This window comes from Mauremys reevesii, linkage group 2 (genome assembly GCF_016161935.1).
Source record: "Mauremys reevesii isolate NIE-2019 linkage group 2, ASM1616193v1, whole genome shotgun sequence".
Taxonomy (NCBI): domain Eukaryota; kingdom Metazoa; phylum Chordata; order Testudines; family Geoemydidae; genus Mauremys; species Mauremys reevesii.
Window position 1 is genome coordinate 88,292,861 of NC_052624.1, and position 16,949 is coordinate 88,309,809.

The following is a 16,949-nucleotide window of genomic DNA, read 5'->3' on the forward strand; positions in this document are numbered from 1 at the left end:
AACAACCTCCATTCCCAAGGTGTTTGTAACTCTGAGGTTCTACTGTACATACAAGTGCTTTTTCAATGTTCATAGATCAGGATCATAGCAGTGATGGAATAAACTGCTATCTTACAACAGTTTCTCTGGAATTACCCAAATATATTGGGGGTCATCAGTCCTTGTCCAAAGGTTCCTTGTTAGAAATCCAATCCAGAGCAATGAGACAAAATGGAGATGTCTAAGGTATCTTTTTATAACCTTTACCATGTGCATGGAATTTTACTGTCTCAAACAAAGCTCACAGCCCAGGTGCCTGGAAAATTACTGGCCCCAAATAGAGTCCAGGGTCACACGAGCATATCACATGTCCTTACATGGTTTATTGAACCACAGAGGATGGTCATTGGCTCCTTGAGTCTGAGGGGTCTGCAGGAAAATCTATCTGGGCAGAACAAGTTTCTTCTATGGCTTATTGTGAGAGCTAAGTATCTTTGATGGGCCATCAATACATAGCTGTCTGGCCTTAATGTAAATTCTATCTGCGGGGTGTTACTCAGGAACACAAAACATATATAAGATACCAGTACATACCAGTATTCCTAACTTCAGATACAAAGATGATACATGCATATAAACAGAATAATCTTACTTAGTAAATCATAACTTTTCCATTGATACCTTACATGACATATTTTATACAAGATTTGTTGCAATTGTATAAGAGCGGTAATATCAGTGGTATTATCAGTCATATGTAATCATATAGCGTCACACCACTGTACTGCCCTTGACCAGATTTGGCCCAAACATGCATGATGAAGCTCCAGAAGCTCTAAAAAATGTTTGAACCACAACCTAGGAAATGCATCCTGGTACCCACTACTAATTGAAATAGTGCCTTCATCTGAGAAGCATGTCTACCAAACTCCTTGAAAAATACAGTAGTTCACCCAGTCCTCAAGAAATCCTCTTTCAGTCTTGAAGACCTCCCTGACTACCATCCTCAGCAAGTAATTGAGACACTTGTACTTCTCAGGGACACTATAAGTCACAGAATTCAGGACAAAGCATGTACGAGCTGGGAATAAAGCATTCTTGGTCAAGGGGATCTGGCTATGGAATAAATTTCCAGAGGAGATTAGACCAATCCATAGCTTTTAGGATATGTTATAGAACTATCCTCTTCAAGAAGGCCTTTCCACTCACAACAGTGATACCCTGTTCTCCTCAAACCAGTGCAATAAATAAATAAATACATGTTACCCTCAAACAAATCAACCTTAAAAATGAATAAATCAAAACCCTACCTCAGACAGAGTTTTTACCCTGAAAAGGAAGAAGTTCCAGAGATTCCATGAAATCCACTAGGATTTCATTATAGTTATTGGTTTTACATTCCAGGCACTAAACGACTACCATGATGGGGGTAGACAGCAGCTTCCAGATTCTGGGAGTAGAAAGATGAACGTTATGCCAAATTTGCACACACTCCCTTTCCTTGATTTATGCTCCATTTTCCACTGGCCTTATATGATCTAGGATGATAAATAATAGTGCGTAGGGGAAAGCAAAATTATAAAAATAGCTTATTTGTTCCCTAGCTACATCATTATTTTTCTGTTTAATTTTCATGACACTTGACTTCAGAATGACAGTTCCTATTACAGCTTAGGCATGTAAACTATCAATTCTCTGACAAATGACTGAGAATCAGATACAAGAATCAGAAACATTCAAGGAATTTTCCTTTTGCCTTTTATTACATTTTTATTATGCTTACCAGGCTGATGTACTGGACTCAGACCTTGTGTCCCATGTGCTCTTGGCTTGCTGTGGCTGGGCAGAGTTTAGGCACTGTCTGGCTGGCTCTCTACATCTAGATACACACTCCGGGTATAGGCCCTGTGTGTGATACTTCTTCTTGGTAGTGGAGACCCCATGGTCCAATTTCCTAGGCTCTGAAACTGGTGTCAGCTCTCACAAGCCTCCCAGTACCTGTTGCCCGCTCCCAGAGTTCCTCTAAAGCTATGGACCTGCTGGTTTACTGTTTCCCTCTTCTTGGACTATGTGACAATGAAAGCAAGCAACACACAGTCTCCTCAAAGAAACTTCTAAACACATACGTGCCCTTTACTCTTAGGCCTGGTCTACACTGGGATGGAGAGGGACGTGAGCTAAGTCGGTCTAAGTTACGCAACTTCAGCTACGAAAATAGGGTAGCTGAAATCGATGTACTTAGAGCTACTTACTGCGGTGTCTTTACTGTGGTAGGTCAACTGCTCCCGCTCCCCCGTCAACTCTGCCTACGCTTCTCGCTCCAATGGAGTACCTGAGTTGCTGGGAGAGTGCTCGGTGGTTGATTTATCGTGTCTTTGCTAGATGCAATAAATCGACCCCCGCTGGATCGATCGCTCTGGAGGTAAGTGTAGACGTGCCGCTAGAAGCACAAGAGATATACAGATCCATGGAAAACAACAAAACCTGCACACAAATACCTGCTCACTTTCCTCACCATACCAAGAGCCCTTTGGGATTTGGTCAGTGGGTTTTCAGGGGGTTCCAATTCTCAGCTCCTGATCAACCTTGTTTGCTTCTGGTCCTGTTTCTGCTGCCCTTTCTAAGATTGCTGGGAAGAGAGACACCCTTTTAGAAGGAACCAGTTCAACTAAGTCAGCTTGTAACCAAGCAATGGGTCACCTGTCAAGCAACTTGAAGTCACTGAGGAGAGTAACCTGACAGAGTGGGACTGGAACCATTGCTTGGTTACAAGCTGACTTAGTTGAACTGGCTCTTCAGTGTTGGGACAGTTAGCTCATTGTCTTAGGGAGGGTGCTTGCATTTGAATGGGAGGCCCTCTATATTAATGGCCCAGGAGGTTTCAGTACAAGATGGAGGGTAAAAGGCAAAAGTGTAGGCACAGCACAGTCTTACAATAAAATGGTGCTCACAAAGCAAAATGGAGTTTGTAGTTTGATACATATTGACATACACTAATCTGTCTCACCTTTGTTTTGGTCACCATTTCTAACTCAGTTTCTAAATATTTTTTCTCAAAAATCCTTTCTCAGCATCATACATCCAGAGATTACAGCCAGTAATTTACTTCTATGAAAACTGATGCTATCTCAACTCCATAATCAGCTGACACAAAAGATGTTACAGGTGTGAATCAGGAGCTTCTGTCTCTTAATGATCTTTCCTCTCACCTTGCTTGCTTCACTATCCATTGATTTTTGACAGGAAGATCCTTATATGCCTATAACTAAATCATAGTCTCTTAGAAGGGCAGTGAATGGTGGTGCTGGATGATGTCAGATAAGTATGTATCACCTACAGTATTTTAAATAGATGTAGTTAATCTGTCTGTTTACCAAAAAAACCCTTTAAACAGTTATTATTATCCAACTTCTGAAGTGCTTTAAAATAGTCATTACTGGAAGAGTATAGAATAAAATAAGCTTCAATGATGAATATGCTGTGATTATTTTTTAGACCTGCAATGTATAGGACACTGAAGAAAAGTTATGGGGTGGTTAGAAAAGTCATTACATTTATTCATTAAAATAAATTTAGAATGTCATCAAGGGTCCATAATTCTTTGCCCAAGCCACTTAACTCCTTTCCTTGTCTATTAATTGACTGATAAAGTCCTCAGAACCAGTCATCGATGATAGAGTATTCTCTCTAGAGTCATACTTTTGACACACATCGCCTCAGAAACATGCCATTGTGGGAATGATTCATAGTTTGATTAGTAAGGACTTTTACCTCAAAGCAAAAGCATTAGAGTTCACCATGCAAAACTCAAAAGGCTATATATCACACCCATTGGTGTAATAGTCATTTTCCCCTGATACTATCAGTGAGATCTACACCCAACACATAAATCTTTGGTTTAACTAAATATGCAGTTTTTTTGAGGAGTTATATATAACTTCTCCTGTTTTATTGCTTTTCCTGCTAGCTATAGTATTTTAATAGCCACTAAAGTGGCTTAGTGGGTATTAAAAATAATTAAAGTACTATGTTTTACTGTATTCAGAATAGGATTATATTTCTATTTGCATAGGATCTATTTAGCTTTAAGTGTGTTCTCATTCGGATGTTATCAGAGTTTCCCCGCCACCCCAGTTGCTTCAAGAGATAGTCCAAAGGCATCCAAAAGATGCTGGTCACTCCTGAGAAGCATATATTAAGGTGGCTGGCACAAGAATTCTGTATTTTATGTCAGTAGCAATTACTTGCTCCAGTGACAGACAAAAACCTTCATAAAACATTATTCAGCTTGCAATACACTATCTTCAACTAATGAACAATACTGGAGCAAGCAAGTTATTTTGTTATGGGGAACAGGAGAGATGTTCAACCACTGAAAAGCAAGGTATTCTGTGTGAAATGTGCCTGTGTTTTGATGGCACAAAATGTTAGAGCATCAAGGCCCTGGTGACAATTGCTTTGCATTGTTAACCCTGTGTGGTTTGAAGCACTGTTGAACCAATGCGTAGATGTGCTGAGGCATAACATAATGGTAACCACTTTTAAGGTCAAATCCTGTTCCGCAGCCTTACCCCAAGCAGATAGACTGATCAATAGGAATCACTGTAGAGATTGGGAGAGCAAAAGCCTGTCTACATTTGATGGAGTGAAAGAGGAACTAGTCTGCAGCTCCTACAACAGTAGTTCCCAGGAATGGAGAGTCAGAGTCAGTGTCAAGAGATAATTTTCTTGATGAAGAGACATTTATGTATCATATAGAGTGCCAAGTTTAGGACAATTCTGAAGCTTAAATTATTGACAGGAAACATTCAATGCTCCTTTTATTGTGTCAAAATCAGAGGAAAAAGCTGTTACTCCCAGCATGGGAAGGCAGAAAGTTTTGGTATTCCATACCAACTGCACAGTCTCAGCTCTTATATATTAATTATTCTAGCAATTCACTGCACAGAGTAACAAAGGGATGTAAGTTTGCAGTAGCTTCAGCCTTCAGGAATTTGACAAGCAATATCCAGGTGGCAACTTCTTACTTCAAGTCAAGTGTTTGTAAGTATCACTAGGCATACATATATCCTCATACCTTATTCACATAAGGACTCGGATGACTGTTTATCTGAGACGTAACTGACTTGGAAGAACCAGTCTCAGGAACACCTGGTGCACTTTCACTTAAACAGACATACAGGCCATGACATTTCCATCAGCAAATATGATAGCTCAACTTACTTCCTATTTCAGGAAGTCAAAAGATGGAGTTGAGCTGTGTACAATTAATCTTTTTTAGTGACTACCTTTTTAAGGAAGCCAATCTAAATAACAGACTAACTAGACTGGTGTTATCCATAAGTAATCTTTGAATTGGGAAGTGGGGATGAAAGAACTCTGTCATCTCCAAACAAAATATTACGGTGTTCTGTGCTCAAAGTCCAGGAAGTACCGTAACTGCAATGGATTTTTTCTTTCTTTAAAACAAGAGACTTTTGCATGATTTCCTTCATTTAATCTCTGTGATGTAGGGACATGTCAGTGTTATCCAGCCTCCACAGTCCCTTGATTCATTTGCTTCACTACAAATGAAATGATTTTGTCAGTCGCTCCAGGTTACAATCTTACAATCTTACTACATCTGATCACCGTACACTAGAACATTGTCTGTATTCTAAACCTGGCTCTTTATCTCTGCTGGAATGGACTTAGTGAGATGATGTTTACAAGGACTAGGTGCTCCAAATCCTCCGAAATGCTTGGAAGGGATAGACTGAAACTGTACATCTTCAAATGGAAAATGTCTGTAACCTGGCAGAATTTAATCTCCATGTATCCTTCCCTGTGTTGCTTGAAGCAGCTTCTATACCTGTCTAATGACGGTATACGCTCTCCAACTGTACTTTCACAATTCTTTTTTTCTTAATGAAACATCTTTTGGATCCACTGTATTTTTGTGCCTTTTGTGGTGTTTTAGAAGTTATCCCTGACAGAAGACACTGCATCTTGTAAAATGACTTTTTGCCTCTTGTGACTGGTGTGTTTTCACTAAGTGGTGCAGTGGAGTCCTTCTAAATCCTTCCAGAGCCAGTTTCAAAATTCCATGTTAATCTGTCAGTTACTCATCTAACATTTTTTTCCTCCTTGTTCTAGTGAGTGCTTCTTGATTACATCAGTGATTAAAGGTCTCTGGGCTTCTGTCTAAAGTCTTACTAGTGTCTTCCAGTTTACATATTTCAAGATCAATACGTTGCTCAGCCTTGTCCAATAAATGTCTGTCTTTGTATTGCTTTTCTAGGTTATTAACAAGACTTGTCCTTCAAAGATCAGTTATGATTTATTCTATGATGATAACAGCCACAGGAGTTTTATTATCAAATACCTCAAGGAATTCTTGACATCTGTTTTCAATAAGTTAGTAATAATTCTAAATGGTGGTCCAGTGGAAGAATTATATTTCAATGACAATTTGATCTGTATATTGTAGTAGAGAACTTTGAGGAAGATTTTTAACATATAAGCAGGATTCTGACTCTTCCAGTCAAGATTCACGTAGGTCTGTTTTACTTGCAACCTCTTGAGAGATGGCTGTGTTTAATCTGTAGTTCAGGGACTCTCAGTTATGTCACCATGAAAGTTTCATTGTCTCCTTGTCTGTTAGTAACCTGGAACAGGGCTAAATTAATTGTATTTCTCTTGTTAATTTTCAGAAAGTGTTAAGTTTTATCGTTTATTCATTTAGCTTTGCGGTATATGCTGACATTTAAAATCTTCATTGCTTAGTGTTTCTTTAGACAATTATTCATGCAGTATTATGTATGAATCATTATGCATTAAGTGTTTTCCCATTCTCTTAAATGATTTCTTCATTCCATTGGTTCATTGTTTCCCCACCCTTTTTTCTGTGACTCATGTGTTTTAATATATCCAGCATCACAAAAAATGAATGAACTTATACCAAAGAAGTTAACTGCAGCAGTATTTGATATAGAAAGACAAATTTTACTCAGTTACACAAGAGTAATTCTGGAGTGACTACAAAGGAGTTACTTTAGATTTATGGCAATGTAAATGAGAAAATAAAGTGGTCCGGAGAATGTATATCAATATAATCAGAATGCCAGCTCAATTAATTTCCCCTAAACTTTTTAGGAGAACTCCTATTGAAAGAGCCTTTTGGGTGTTTTGGCCTGAAATGGTAATAGCTCTCTTTATGCTTGTATTCGGGATTTTGTTTGTGTATTTTATGTACTCATTCTAGTAATTGTCATAATACTAGTTCTATCATCATAGCAACTAAGTGCTTCAGCTGCAAAAATTGTTTACATAAGTTACCAATGCTACCTCAGGAGGGATGGATGCACAAATTGAAACTGCAACTTCCGTAACTCTGACTAGCAAGTAGTGGTAGGTCTTTCTGATACAAAATGCAAAACAGCCAAACAGAACCAGAACAAAGCAAGCAAACAGAATAACACATACAGTAATGAAAAATAAATTAAACTAAAAAGCAGACCAAAACATTCAACCAAATGTTGACCAAAATAAAGGGGCATTTGGTCATTTCCTGAAGCTCACTAAACCTGGATGCTGAAGAAAGGAAATTTCAAAGGCAGAGATGCTTCATTGAGCAACAGTCTACAAGTGTCCTAGCCACCATTAACTGCTTTGACAAGCTATAAGATTGGAGATGGTCTCTCAGGTAACTGGATTCCATAGCACTAAGGGCTTTAAATTTTAAATAACATCAACTTGTCCCTGCTGCTCCTAGGTGGAGGAACGGCTCCGGGGGCTCCATGCGCTGCCCCCTCCCCGAACGCTGGCTCTGCAGCTCTCATTGGCCGGGAACCGTAGCCAATGGGAGCTGCAGGGATGGTGCCTGTGGGCGGAAGCAGTGCACGGAGCCACCTGTCCGCGCCTCTACTTAGGAGCGTCAGGGACATGTCGCTTCTTGTGGGGAGCCACACAAGGTGAGTGCTGCCCAGATCCCATGCCCCAACCTTCTGCCCCAAGCCCCCTTCCACACCCCAATTCCCTCCCCGAGCCCGCACCCCCTCTCGCGTCCCGGACCCAAACTGCCTCCCTCCATTGGTAAGTAAAACTCCAAGCCCTGCAGAATGGCTATGGAAAATTTCAGACAGTTGGATCAGTCTTGAGTGGTCCCAGCCACGGAGAACAGCCACTGCTCCATAGTGATTCTTTTTATGCTAGCATGCAAGGGGATTTTGAGGGAATGGTGGAGGCCCTTGTGATACAGTAGCAAAGAAAAACATTGAAATCTGTCAGTTTCGACTTTCTATGATGTATTCTGTTTGATAGTCGGTGGTAGGTGAAAAGAAAACTAACAGTACGTGAATAGATATTGCATACTCTGGCATCTTGCCAAAGCTGGGTAAGTTTGAGGTGAGGGAGTCTAAACTTACTTCCAATCTCTGTATTGTGTCAAGAATCTGAAACAAATCTCCTTGTTTGATACTTATTTTTGCATGACTGCACGAAGAGGGGAGAACACCATAATAACAGGCATTTTGATGCTGGAAGATCTGCTGCTTTCTATTCTAAGGAGACAGCTGTGTGGTCTGCTAAAGCAGCATGGATGGAAAGTGTAGATGAGCCACTAACAGGCCCCAAAATGCCCAAAGTATTAAAAGCATTTTAACCTGCATTCACTGCAGTAGAAAAGCTGATTCTGTAGAGAGGGGTGTATGTAGTATCATTTCAACATTTTACAGAAGGGGAAACTGGGGCACAGAGATGTGACATGACTTGCCAAAGGTCACCCAGCAGACCATAAAATAGAACCCATGTTGCCTGATTCCCAATCTAGTACTCTAGCTACTGGGCTACCTGGCATATAAAATCATGATTATGGCACTCGTTATGGGTACCCTAATAGATTTTGCTTCTGGTTAATTGTGAACAATGAATTTTTCTTGATGCCACTCACCAGATGCAACATAATCCAGGACTATGGATCCTTGAAGAAAAACAAAAGAACTCTCCATAGGAAAAAATAACCCAGCACTTACCTATTATGAACTACAAGAAAAACAGTTTTAAATAGCAGATTCACTCTACATTTATAAAAAAATTTGTCTTCCTCTGGTTCTGCATTCCTTAAAGTCAGCACAATCTCAGCTCAAACTCCTGGTCTCACCACTACTTCTCTGAGGAAGAACTTAACTTGTGTGGTCATTTCCCCAATTTAGATCTTTTAATAAAAAGAAAAAATTATGTTGGAGCTCAAATGTGGGTTAAATCTGTAAACTGACAAAAAAATGGAGAGAAAAGCTTATTCTCAATTTATTTTTGCCGATTGGCATCGTCTCACAGACCTAACTCATATTTTAGTTGTGCTTAACCAGTAACTTTCATATTGTTAGTAATTCCACATTGGGAAGCTTTTAATTATCCTACTGTGGACAATTTTAGACAGCATTTTTTAAAAAAAAGGTTGTTAGTGCTTGAACAGTGAGTGCAATACACTGATGTTGGGGGCTGAGGAATAAGAAAACAGAACAGTATGTCCCATTATCTTTATTCCATAAAAACTTTAATATAGCAATTACATAAAGTATTTTTTCTGTTCTTATTTTTGAGTGAAAAATAAACCTTTTAAAAAGAAATGTAATTGCAATTAGACATTCTGAAACATGATGAAGGATAATGAGATTTCTTGACGCACTTGCAAGAATGTTACACTGTATTCAAGATGCAATAATGCATAATTCCGTATTAAATAATGTTGCTTTTCAATAAATTTATTGTATGGTTTAGTACTGAATAATTCTTACAACTCTTTCTTAATTACATTGAATTACTTAGAGGAGTTTTACTAATAAGTCATCAATAAATGATTAAATGACCATATAAGCCTTCGGGTACTCTGGATATATTCTCTTCTCTCAGTGAGCAATAAATTCCTATTTTAACACGGCTTCTTTGAGTCCATAATTCATTAATGTTTGTTTTTTTTTTCCCTGGCAATTCATTGTGGTGCAGTTTTGGAACTATTGAAACTGCTTTAAGTTAAGCACATAGTTATGTGCTTTGCTGGATCAGGGTCCTATGTCAAGAGGGTTTGAATGTGGTGTGGAGGCAGCCTCTATTAGGGAGAGAGAGTAATTCATGTGTTTTTGCAGAAAGCCTTTTGACCAATCTAGAAGGTGGTACATATAAGCTCTGAAGGGAGTCCTCTCCGTTACCTTACACTTAGACACTCGGCGGGGCGACTTTCGGCTGCTAGAGACGTTCTGGATCGCGTCTCGATCTGCGTTCGATAGTTCTACCCCGAAGTTCGAACGAAACTCTGTACTCACGGCGGCAGGAGGAGTTGGCGACCTTGGAGGAGGAGAGTTCGCTTTCGCGGCGTCTGCCTGGAACGATAAGTAAGTCGAACTAGGGTAGTTTCAGCACGTTATTATTTCCGTGGCTGGGTCGCGACCTAGTTTTCCCCCCAACTAGTGTAGACCAGGGCTAAGTTTCTGTAACATGTGGTTAAATAGAGGGGGATTGATGAAGAGATGGGCCATGAAAATCAGAGAAATGGGGGAAATCTTTTGTGAAACTCCTCCTTACAAAAGTCTGAAGGTAATTTGATATGAACAACATATTTTTATCTTGTTCAGCTTTCTGCACACCTCTGTTTTTTTTTTTAAAAACCTGTTAGGTACCTTTGAATTCAGAGTCTTTCATGTTACAATGTGTCTATTTACAGCTGTCAGTAGGCTTATAATATGTTTAGCTTGAAGAGGTTAACAAGCATACCTTGGAGTGTTACTTTTATTTTCTAGTCTGTGACACTTAGCAAAATCCCATTATACAATTGAGTAGTAGTATAATGTTAAAATGTTAATTTGTTCTGCATTCCATTAAAATTGCATTTTTTTTCTTGTGCATTGGCCCATACGTTTTGAATAAAACCTATAATTTAAACACCTTACCATAGAAATACTCTAAATAAGTAACCTTTTGCCCTTGCTACCTTAATTACCCCTCATTATTTAGTCTTTCTTTAAAGAGCAGAGTTTTAGCCATGGGTTAAATATTTGTTAGTTAATTAGAATATTTGTTATTTTAAAGAAAACAGTAGCCCTTGTCTCAGTTCTAATTTGAATTGGATTTGGGAATTTAGAGAAAAACTGAGCTAAGCTTTTTGCATATAATCTTCTATTTTTGTTTACTTTCCCTCCTTTAATGAACACACTATGTTCTAATAAATGCATAATTTGTTCTTTAAATACAACTGAAAAAACTACTTTACTTTAAAAAAAGGCTGTCTAGCTTGAATAAGTACTGTCTTCTTATTACAATGATTCTTTTCAGTTTTAAAGATTATGTGAATCTCTCGCAAATTGTTTTTACTATCTGCACTGTAGAAACAAATATAAAGCAGACTACATTTAGGTGAATAACTTTCTTTCAGCTACTCTTCTTTTAAATGTCTGAATATTTCTTTGGTTGTAGTCATTAGAGATACAATTTATTAAAATGTCTGTGAACAATTATTTTTCCATTTTTTTAAATGTGAAGACCACAGTTTTGTGTTTTGTCTCAATTTCACATCTATTTTAGTTTGCTCTGTAGAAATATATGCAGTCATTATAAACCACAATTTACAGCTTGAAGTGGATCTTGACAACATTACCCAGCGTATTCTGTAGTGTATTATTTTTGCATTCTCTTTTGCTTTATCTAGCACTATCTTTTACGGAGCATTACAAATATTTTAGCTGATTGTGGTGATGTGCATCACAGTTTGGATATATTCCTTCCTGTGGAGGCCACGTTTTTATAAAGAATTCCACAGCGTAGAAGTACCCAAAATGGGTAACAGTTGTGCAGCCACACATCTTGCTCACCACTCTTCTGAGATGCCACTATGGATCCATAGTGGTGGAATCTTTTGTCTGCTGCAAATCTGCATTACCTCCAGGTAATAAGGTGTGCTTTCAAGGAAGGTAGATGTCCTGCCAAAACCGACTCACCATCTGTGTGTTGTAGTCATGAATGCCCACATCTTAAGGGAACAAGCAAACAGGGCCTCTTTTGGAGGTTCATTAAGACATTAGGTAAAGTGAAGCCACCACATCCTATTAGCAGTAGTACTAATCTGACCCCAGTTCCCCACCACTCCCTGGAATGGAGCATCTCTGCAATTCCTTGTATAGGATCATATTCTCTTTCCAATTCAGCTTCAGTCTCCTCTGTGCCTCATATACATTAATTTGTTCCTGTGTCTTCTCCCTCATCCTTCTAACTGCATACCTACAGCTTCCTCCCATTCATGTTGGTGCCTCCCTTCCTTTTCCATTCCCATGAGCTTTCCTGAGTTAAATTTGCAATATGATTAAGCTCCCCACCACTATTCCAGTTCAGTACCCAATTCCTGTTATCTCTAACTATTCCTCTAATTGTTGGCTGAATTTCCAGTTTGCCTTTAGAGGCTCAAAATCTTCTCTTGCCCTTCTATCTTCTGCCATTCTTACATGTTGAGTGGGGGTTTCTACTTATACTTTCCATGCAGGCAGAATTTCCTACTGGAATCAGGAATGGAGCATGCAGAGAAAACTCTACTGGACCTCATTCATATGTTGTTCTTCTCCAGCTCTGATTCCTTCGTGGACCAGAGGAACATTTTGCTCTTAGTGTTTGGGTTTGTTTTTCTGGGAAATTGTCTTCGCTGTCCGAATTAACTCACATGTGTCTTGTTAAATTGCTTTATTAGGCAAAAGAAATAGGAACAAACTCCCAGCTGTGCATTTACAGAAAAACTGCTCATCTCCCCAAGTTTAGGTCAATAGTTCAACCTTTGCAGCCAATAGTTTCTCTGATTAATATTTTTGTCATGTTCACCTTTTTTACTGGCACCATTTTTGGGTTTAGGTAGCTATAATTGAGGCCATTTCTTCAATCTGTATATGTTTTTTGTGGTTCGTTGACCCTTGACTGCATTTGGTCTGCTATTTGAGTTCAGCAAGGAAATCTGTGAAGAGTCAAAAACTGCCTAAGAGTTCTTTTCAAGAGTAATGTTCCACGGAAAACTTTGTCCGTGAAGACTCTTTAAGAGATTTATGTGGATTATAGAGTATAAAGTATAGAGTCATTTTCTTTCCAAGCAAAGAGGCCAAGACATAATGTTAGCAGGTATTAGTAAAAATTGAGAAGTATGTCGTGTGCCCTGGGACCAGGGCCAGCGTGAAACACCATGACAGGACTCAGAGTGAAAGTTTTTTCTCGTGCTCAGAAGCAGGGGCGTCTCTAAGAATCCCGCCGCCCCAAGCAGGGTGGCGCGCCGCGGGGCGCGCTCTGGCGGTGCCGGTCCTGCGGCTCCGGGGGACCTCTGGCAGACGTGCCTGCGGAGGTTCCGCTGGTCCTGCGGCTCCGGTGGAGCTTCCGCAGGCACGTCTGCGGGAGGTCCCCCGAAGCCGCGGCTCCGGTGGACCTCCTGCAGGCATGACTGCGGAAGGTCCGCCGGAGCCGGCTGCCGCCCTGCCGGCAAAATGCCGCCCCAAGCGCGCGCTTGGCGCGCTGGGGTCTGGAGCTGGCCCTGCTCAGAAGATTGCTGAAATAAGCTTGCCACGTTTCTGTTCCATTGCATCTGTGTTATTTATTTCCCCATTTCTCATGAAGTTCTGGGCCAATGCAAATAGATTTACTTTTTACCAGAAGATATCCACTCTTTGTTTCGACACAGATGCATATTTGTGAGTGGGAATGCCAGAAGGAAGTTATGTTTAGTTTGAGACTTGGCATGTTTGGGTCATTTCAGGGCAGATCCTCAGCTGGAGTAAATTGTGATAGAACTCCATTGAAGTCAATAGAGCTATGACAGTTTAAACAAGCTGAGGGTCTGCCTCTCTGTCTGTTCCAAGCAAGCCTCATCAAGTTTCATTTAGTAATATAACAAATGGGATTAAAACTTATATCTTGAATAATGTGATCAGTGAAATTTAGTACATTTTAAAAAGATTAATGTCTGGCCTCAGTGTATGTAAATGTTAAGTCTATACTGTTTTGTGAGCATTCACTATTATGTTTTGGGGTAGAATGAGAAGTTGTTTTATATGTGTATGTTACTTTTTTTTTAAAACATGGCATGTTTATCAAATTATAAAGGGATATTCAAAATGAAACATATAAGGCCAGCGTTTTCCAATCTGAGTGCTTAAAGGACTTAAATGTGGAATTTAGTAGTTTTATTTTCAGAAGGGTTCAGCCCTCTCAAACCCTATTGAAGCTGATGTCACCTGCAGGGGTCTCAATATATTTGAAAACTGAGCCACTCTTATTTGGATACAAATATGGATTTGGATGCCTAATTTTATGCACCCTTGTTTGAAAAATGTAAAATGCTGAAAATCAGTCTAATTTCTCATGTGAAATGAGACAATGAATTACGTTGTTCTCTTTAACTGTGCTATTTTACATTGTTTTTAAAAACAATATATGGAGCACCACTACTTTCACATGGAAAATGCATTGTTCCAGCAGAGTGCAGCAAAAGACAATTATTGCAAAATATATCCTTGTTTTCCTTTCAAGTGCTTACAATGTTGTGAAAGGAAGGAATTTGAATAAAAGAAGTTGATAATTTATAAAATATCAAAACAAGTACAGAGATCTTCTATCAGAAGAGTGATGTTAAGTAGGTTTTCTCTATTGTATAGCTTGCTGAAACTCACAAAGAGTTTTTACCCAGAACTAGCCAGGAGAAACAGTAATACAGAAAAACCCATTTAAAGAGTTATTAATTTCTAATACTTAGCATGTTAAATCTACACTGATCTATTCCAGTATTGATAAATACTAATAATGCCTGTGTGTTGTAGATAACTAAGCATTATTATTCCTGTATTACATACACGTTTGGTAATTTATCATAGACTACAAGGCAAATTAGCAGCAGATTTGGGATTAAAATTCAGGAATTCCTGCCTTCTTTTCCCACACACAATATACTAGACATACTACCTTCCATAATTGTGGGCTACTTCTTTCTTTCATTTTAGCTACTGTGATGCCACTGCATAGAATTTATGATGCATTGTGCTTTGTTTTACAATAACATGTAAATAAATCCTTGATCAGGACACCTGGGAGAAAGAAAATTGACACATTAGTGTCTTTAAAGTGGTAGGACCCAACTTCTTTAACTTTTTAATATTAAGGAGTAGGGAAACAGACACTCTCCCCAAAACTACCAGGCATTAATTTAATCCAGAACAGGGTTAAATGTCCTCACACCACGCATCCAAAGGAGTGTGTGTTGGGACTAATAGACAATCCCGTCTTGCTAAATTGATAATTAAACCCATTTGTACTGTCTCTTATCTTTATTATCTCACCTGCCAGACTTCAAGGGATGCTGTGAAGAAGGAAAATAAATGTGTTTCCAGGCTTGCCCAGAAGGACATTTTTTCCTGGTCCTAAAACGTGTTCTGGTCAGATGTACAGCAAACCTGGAAACCCAGCTATAAATACTATACCACCAATAGGTCAGAGTAGGCTGACCAGCTTTAAGCAGCAAGAATGGCTGGTGCATGCCTGGAAATGCTTAGTCACCAGTCATCTTCTCCCCCCCCCCCCCCATCAGGTAGTTAAGGGAGGTAAAGACTCCACTCCACTCTCACCAGCCCGAATCTCCACTCATGCATGATGTGCATGTGCATTCTGGCCATAAGGAGGAGAGAAGGAAGGAAAGTCCTGGTGCAAGAGGGGATGCATTTCCTCTAACTAGGACTTCAAAGCATTGTCATCCCACTCAGTCTGACCAAACAACTCTTTCCTCTGCTAAGGAAGGGACATTTCATCCTTTTATGTAAATGTTATTTTGGTGGTCACTATAATAGATAGCTATCACAAGAAATAAATATTTAATGATTAGTTGATTTTAATTTTTATTGGGTATTTACTTTAAAAAATGTGTATGAGAGAGAGAATGGCAGTTCCTGTTCCAAGTAACTTATAAGATGTAGTGTGAGAATAATGGGTTGTAGGCTGAAATGCATAATTTTAGCCTGACCTTCTTAGTTCTAACTCAGGCAAAATTTCTGTTGACAAAAATCATCTCTTATGTGCACTTTATTTCCTTCTTGATCTTCAGTTACTGAAGATATATATACATAACTGGCTTTGATATTGTGCATTAAATAGTTGAATGGAGAAGATATCCCATAGAAATATAGTCTTCTTTATCTTATTAAAGCTAACAATGGCTTCCAGAACATTTTCAAAAAAGAAATTGGATCTTAAAAGGCATTTTAGTAAGTGTTGGAGGTACTTGGTCAGCTGAGGAAAATTACATATATATTTTTGTCCAAAATGGAGAATTATAATGTGTATGCAAAAAATCTCAAAGGAATGTCCAGCTTCAACTCTACCTTTCATGAATCTACCCATTACGATAATGTATATAACTCGAATCTAGCCAAATGTTCATAATGAATATTATTTATATTACAAGAGCTCCTAAAGACACTAATTAGGATCATGGTCCCATTGTGCTTGTTGGTGTACAAACACAGACCAAACATAGTCTCTTCTCCAAAGAGCTTACAGTCTAAATTTAACACAATGCATATCAATGTGTCTAGAAAACAGGGTGAGAAAGAAGGAGGACGAAGGTTAGAGTGATAAGAACGTGAAGATATTTAGGATAGCTATTGCACAATATGATGATTTCAGATTCAAGTACTGTAGTTGCTGATGTGCTGTTTATCTAAATTATTGGATTTATCCCAGTCCCTAGTCTGAAGTGAATGAGTTATTGACCTTTCCCATACTAATAAAACTTGACAGAGCCAAAAGAAAAGTGTTAAGATCATCAGGTTTTATTCCTACCTCAGTTTTGTCCAGACTTTGCAGATTTAGAGAAGGAGAAGAGAGGAAAACATTTAAGAATCATTAGTGATTGACTAATGAGAAAATGTGTGTGTTGTGACAATTATTTTTCATATGCAAAAGATAATTGCTTGCTAAGTTTTATA

The 16,949-nt window shown here is 38.9% G+C and overlaps 1 protein-coding gene across 11 annotated transcripts in view; it reads left to right on the forward strand.

Moving 5' to 3' along the window:
• BBS9 (Bardet-Biedl syndrome 9) overlaps positions 1-16,949 on the forward strand; it is a 493,039-nt gene that overhangs the window by 167,778 nt on the left and 308,312 nt on the right. The window contains exon 20 of one of the 11 annotated variants that reach the window (XM_039526592.1): positions 6,260-6,375. The exons of the other annotated variants lie outside the window; for them this stretch is intronic. Within the exon in view, the coding sequence (XP_039382526.1) occupies positions 6,260-6,375 (116 nt within the window). The remainder of the gene's footprint in view (positions 1-6,259; positions 6,376-16,949) is intronic. 11 annotated transcript variants of the gene reach the window in all.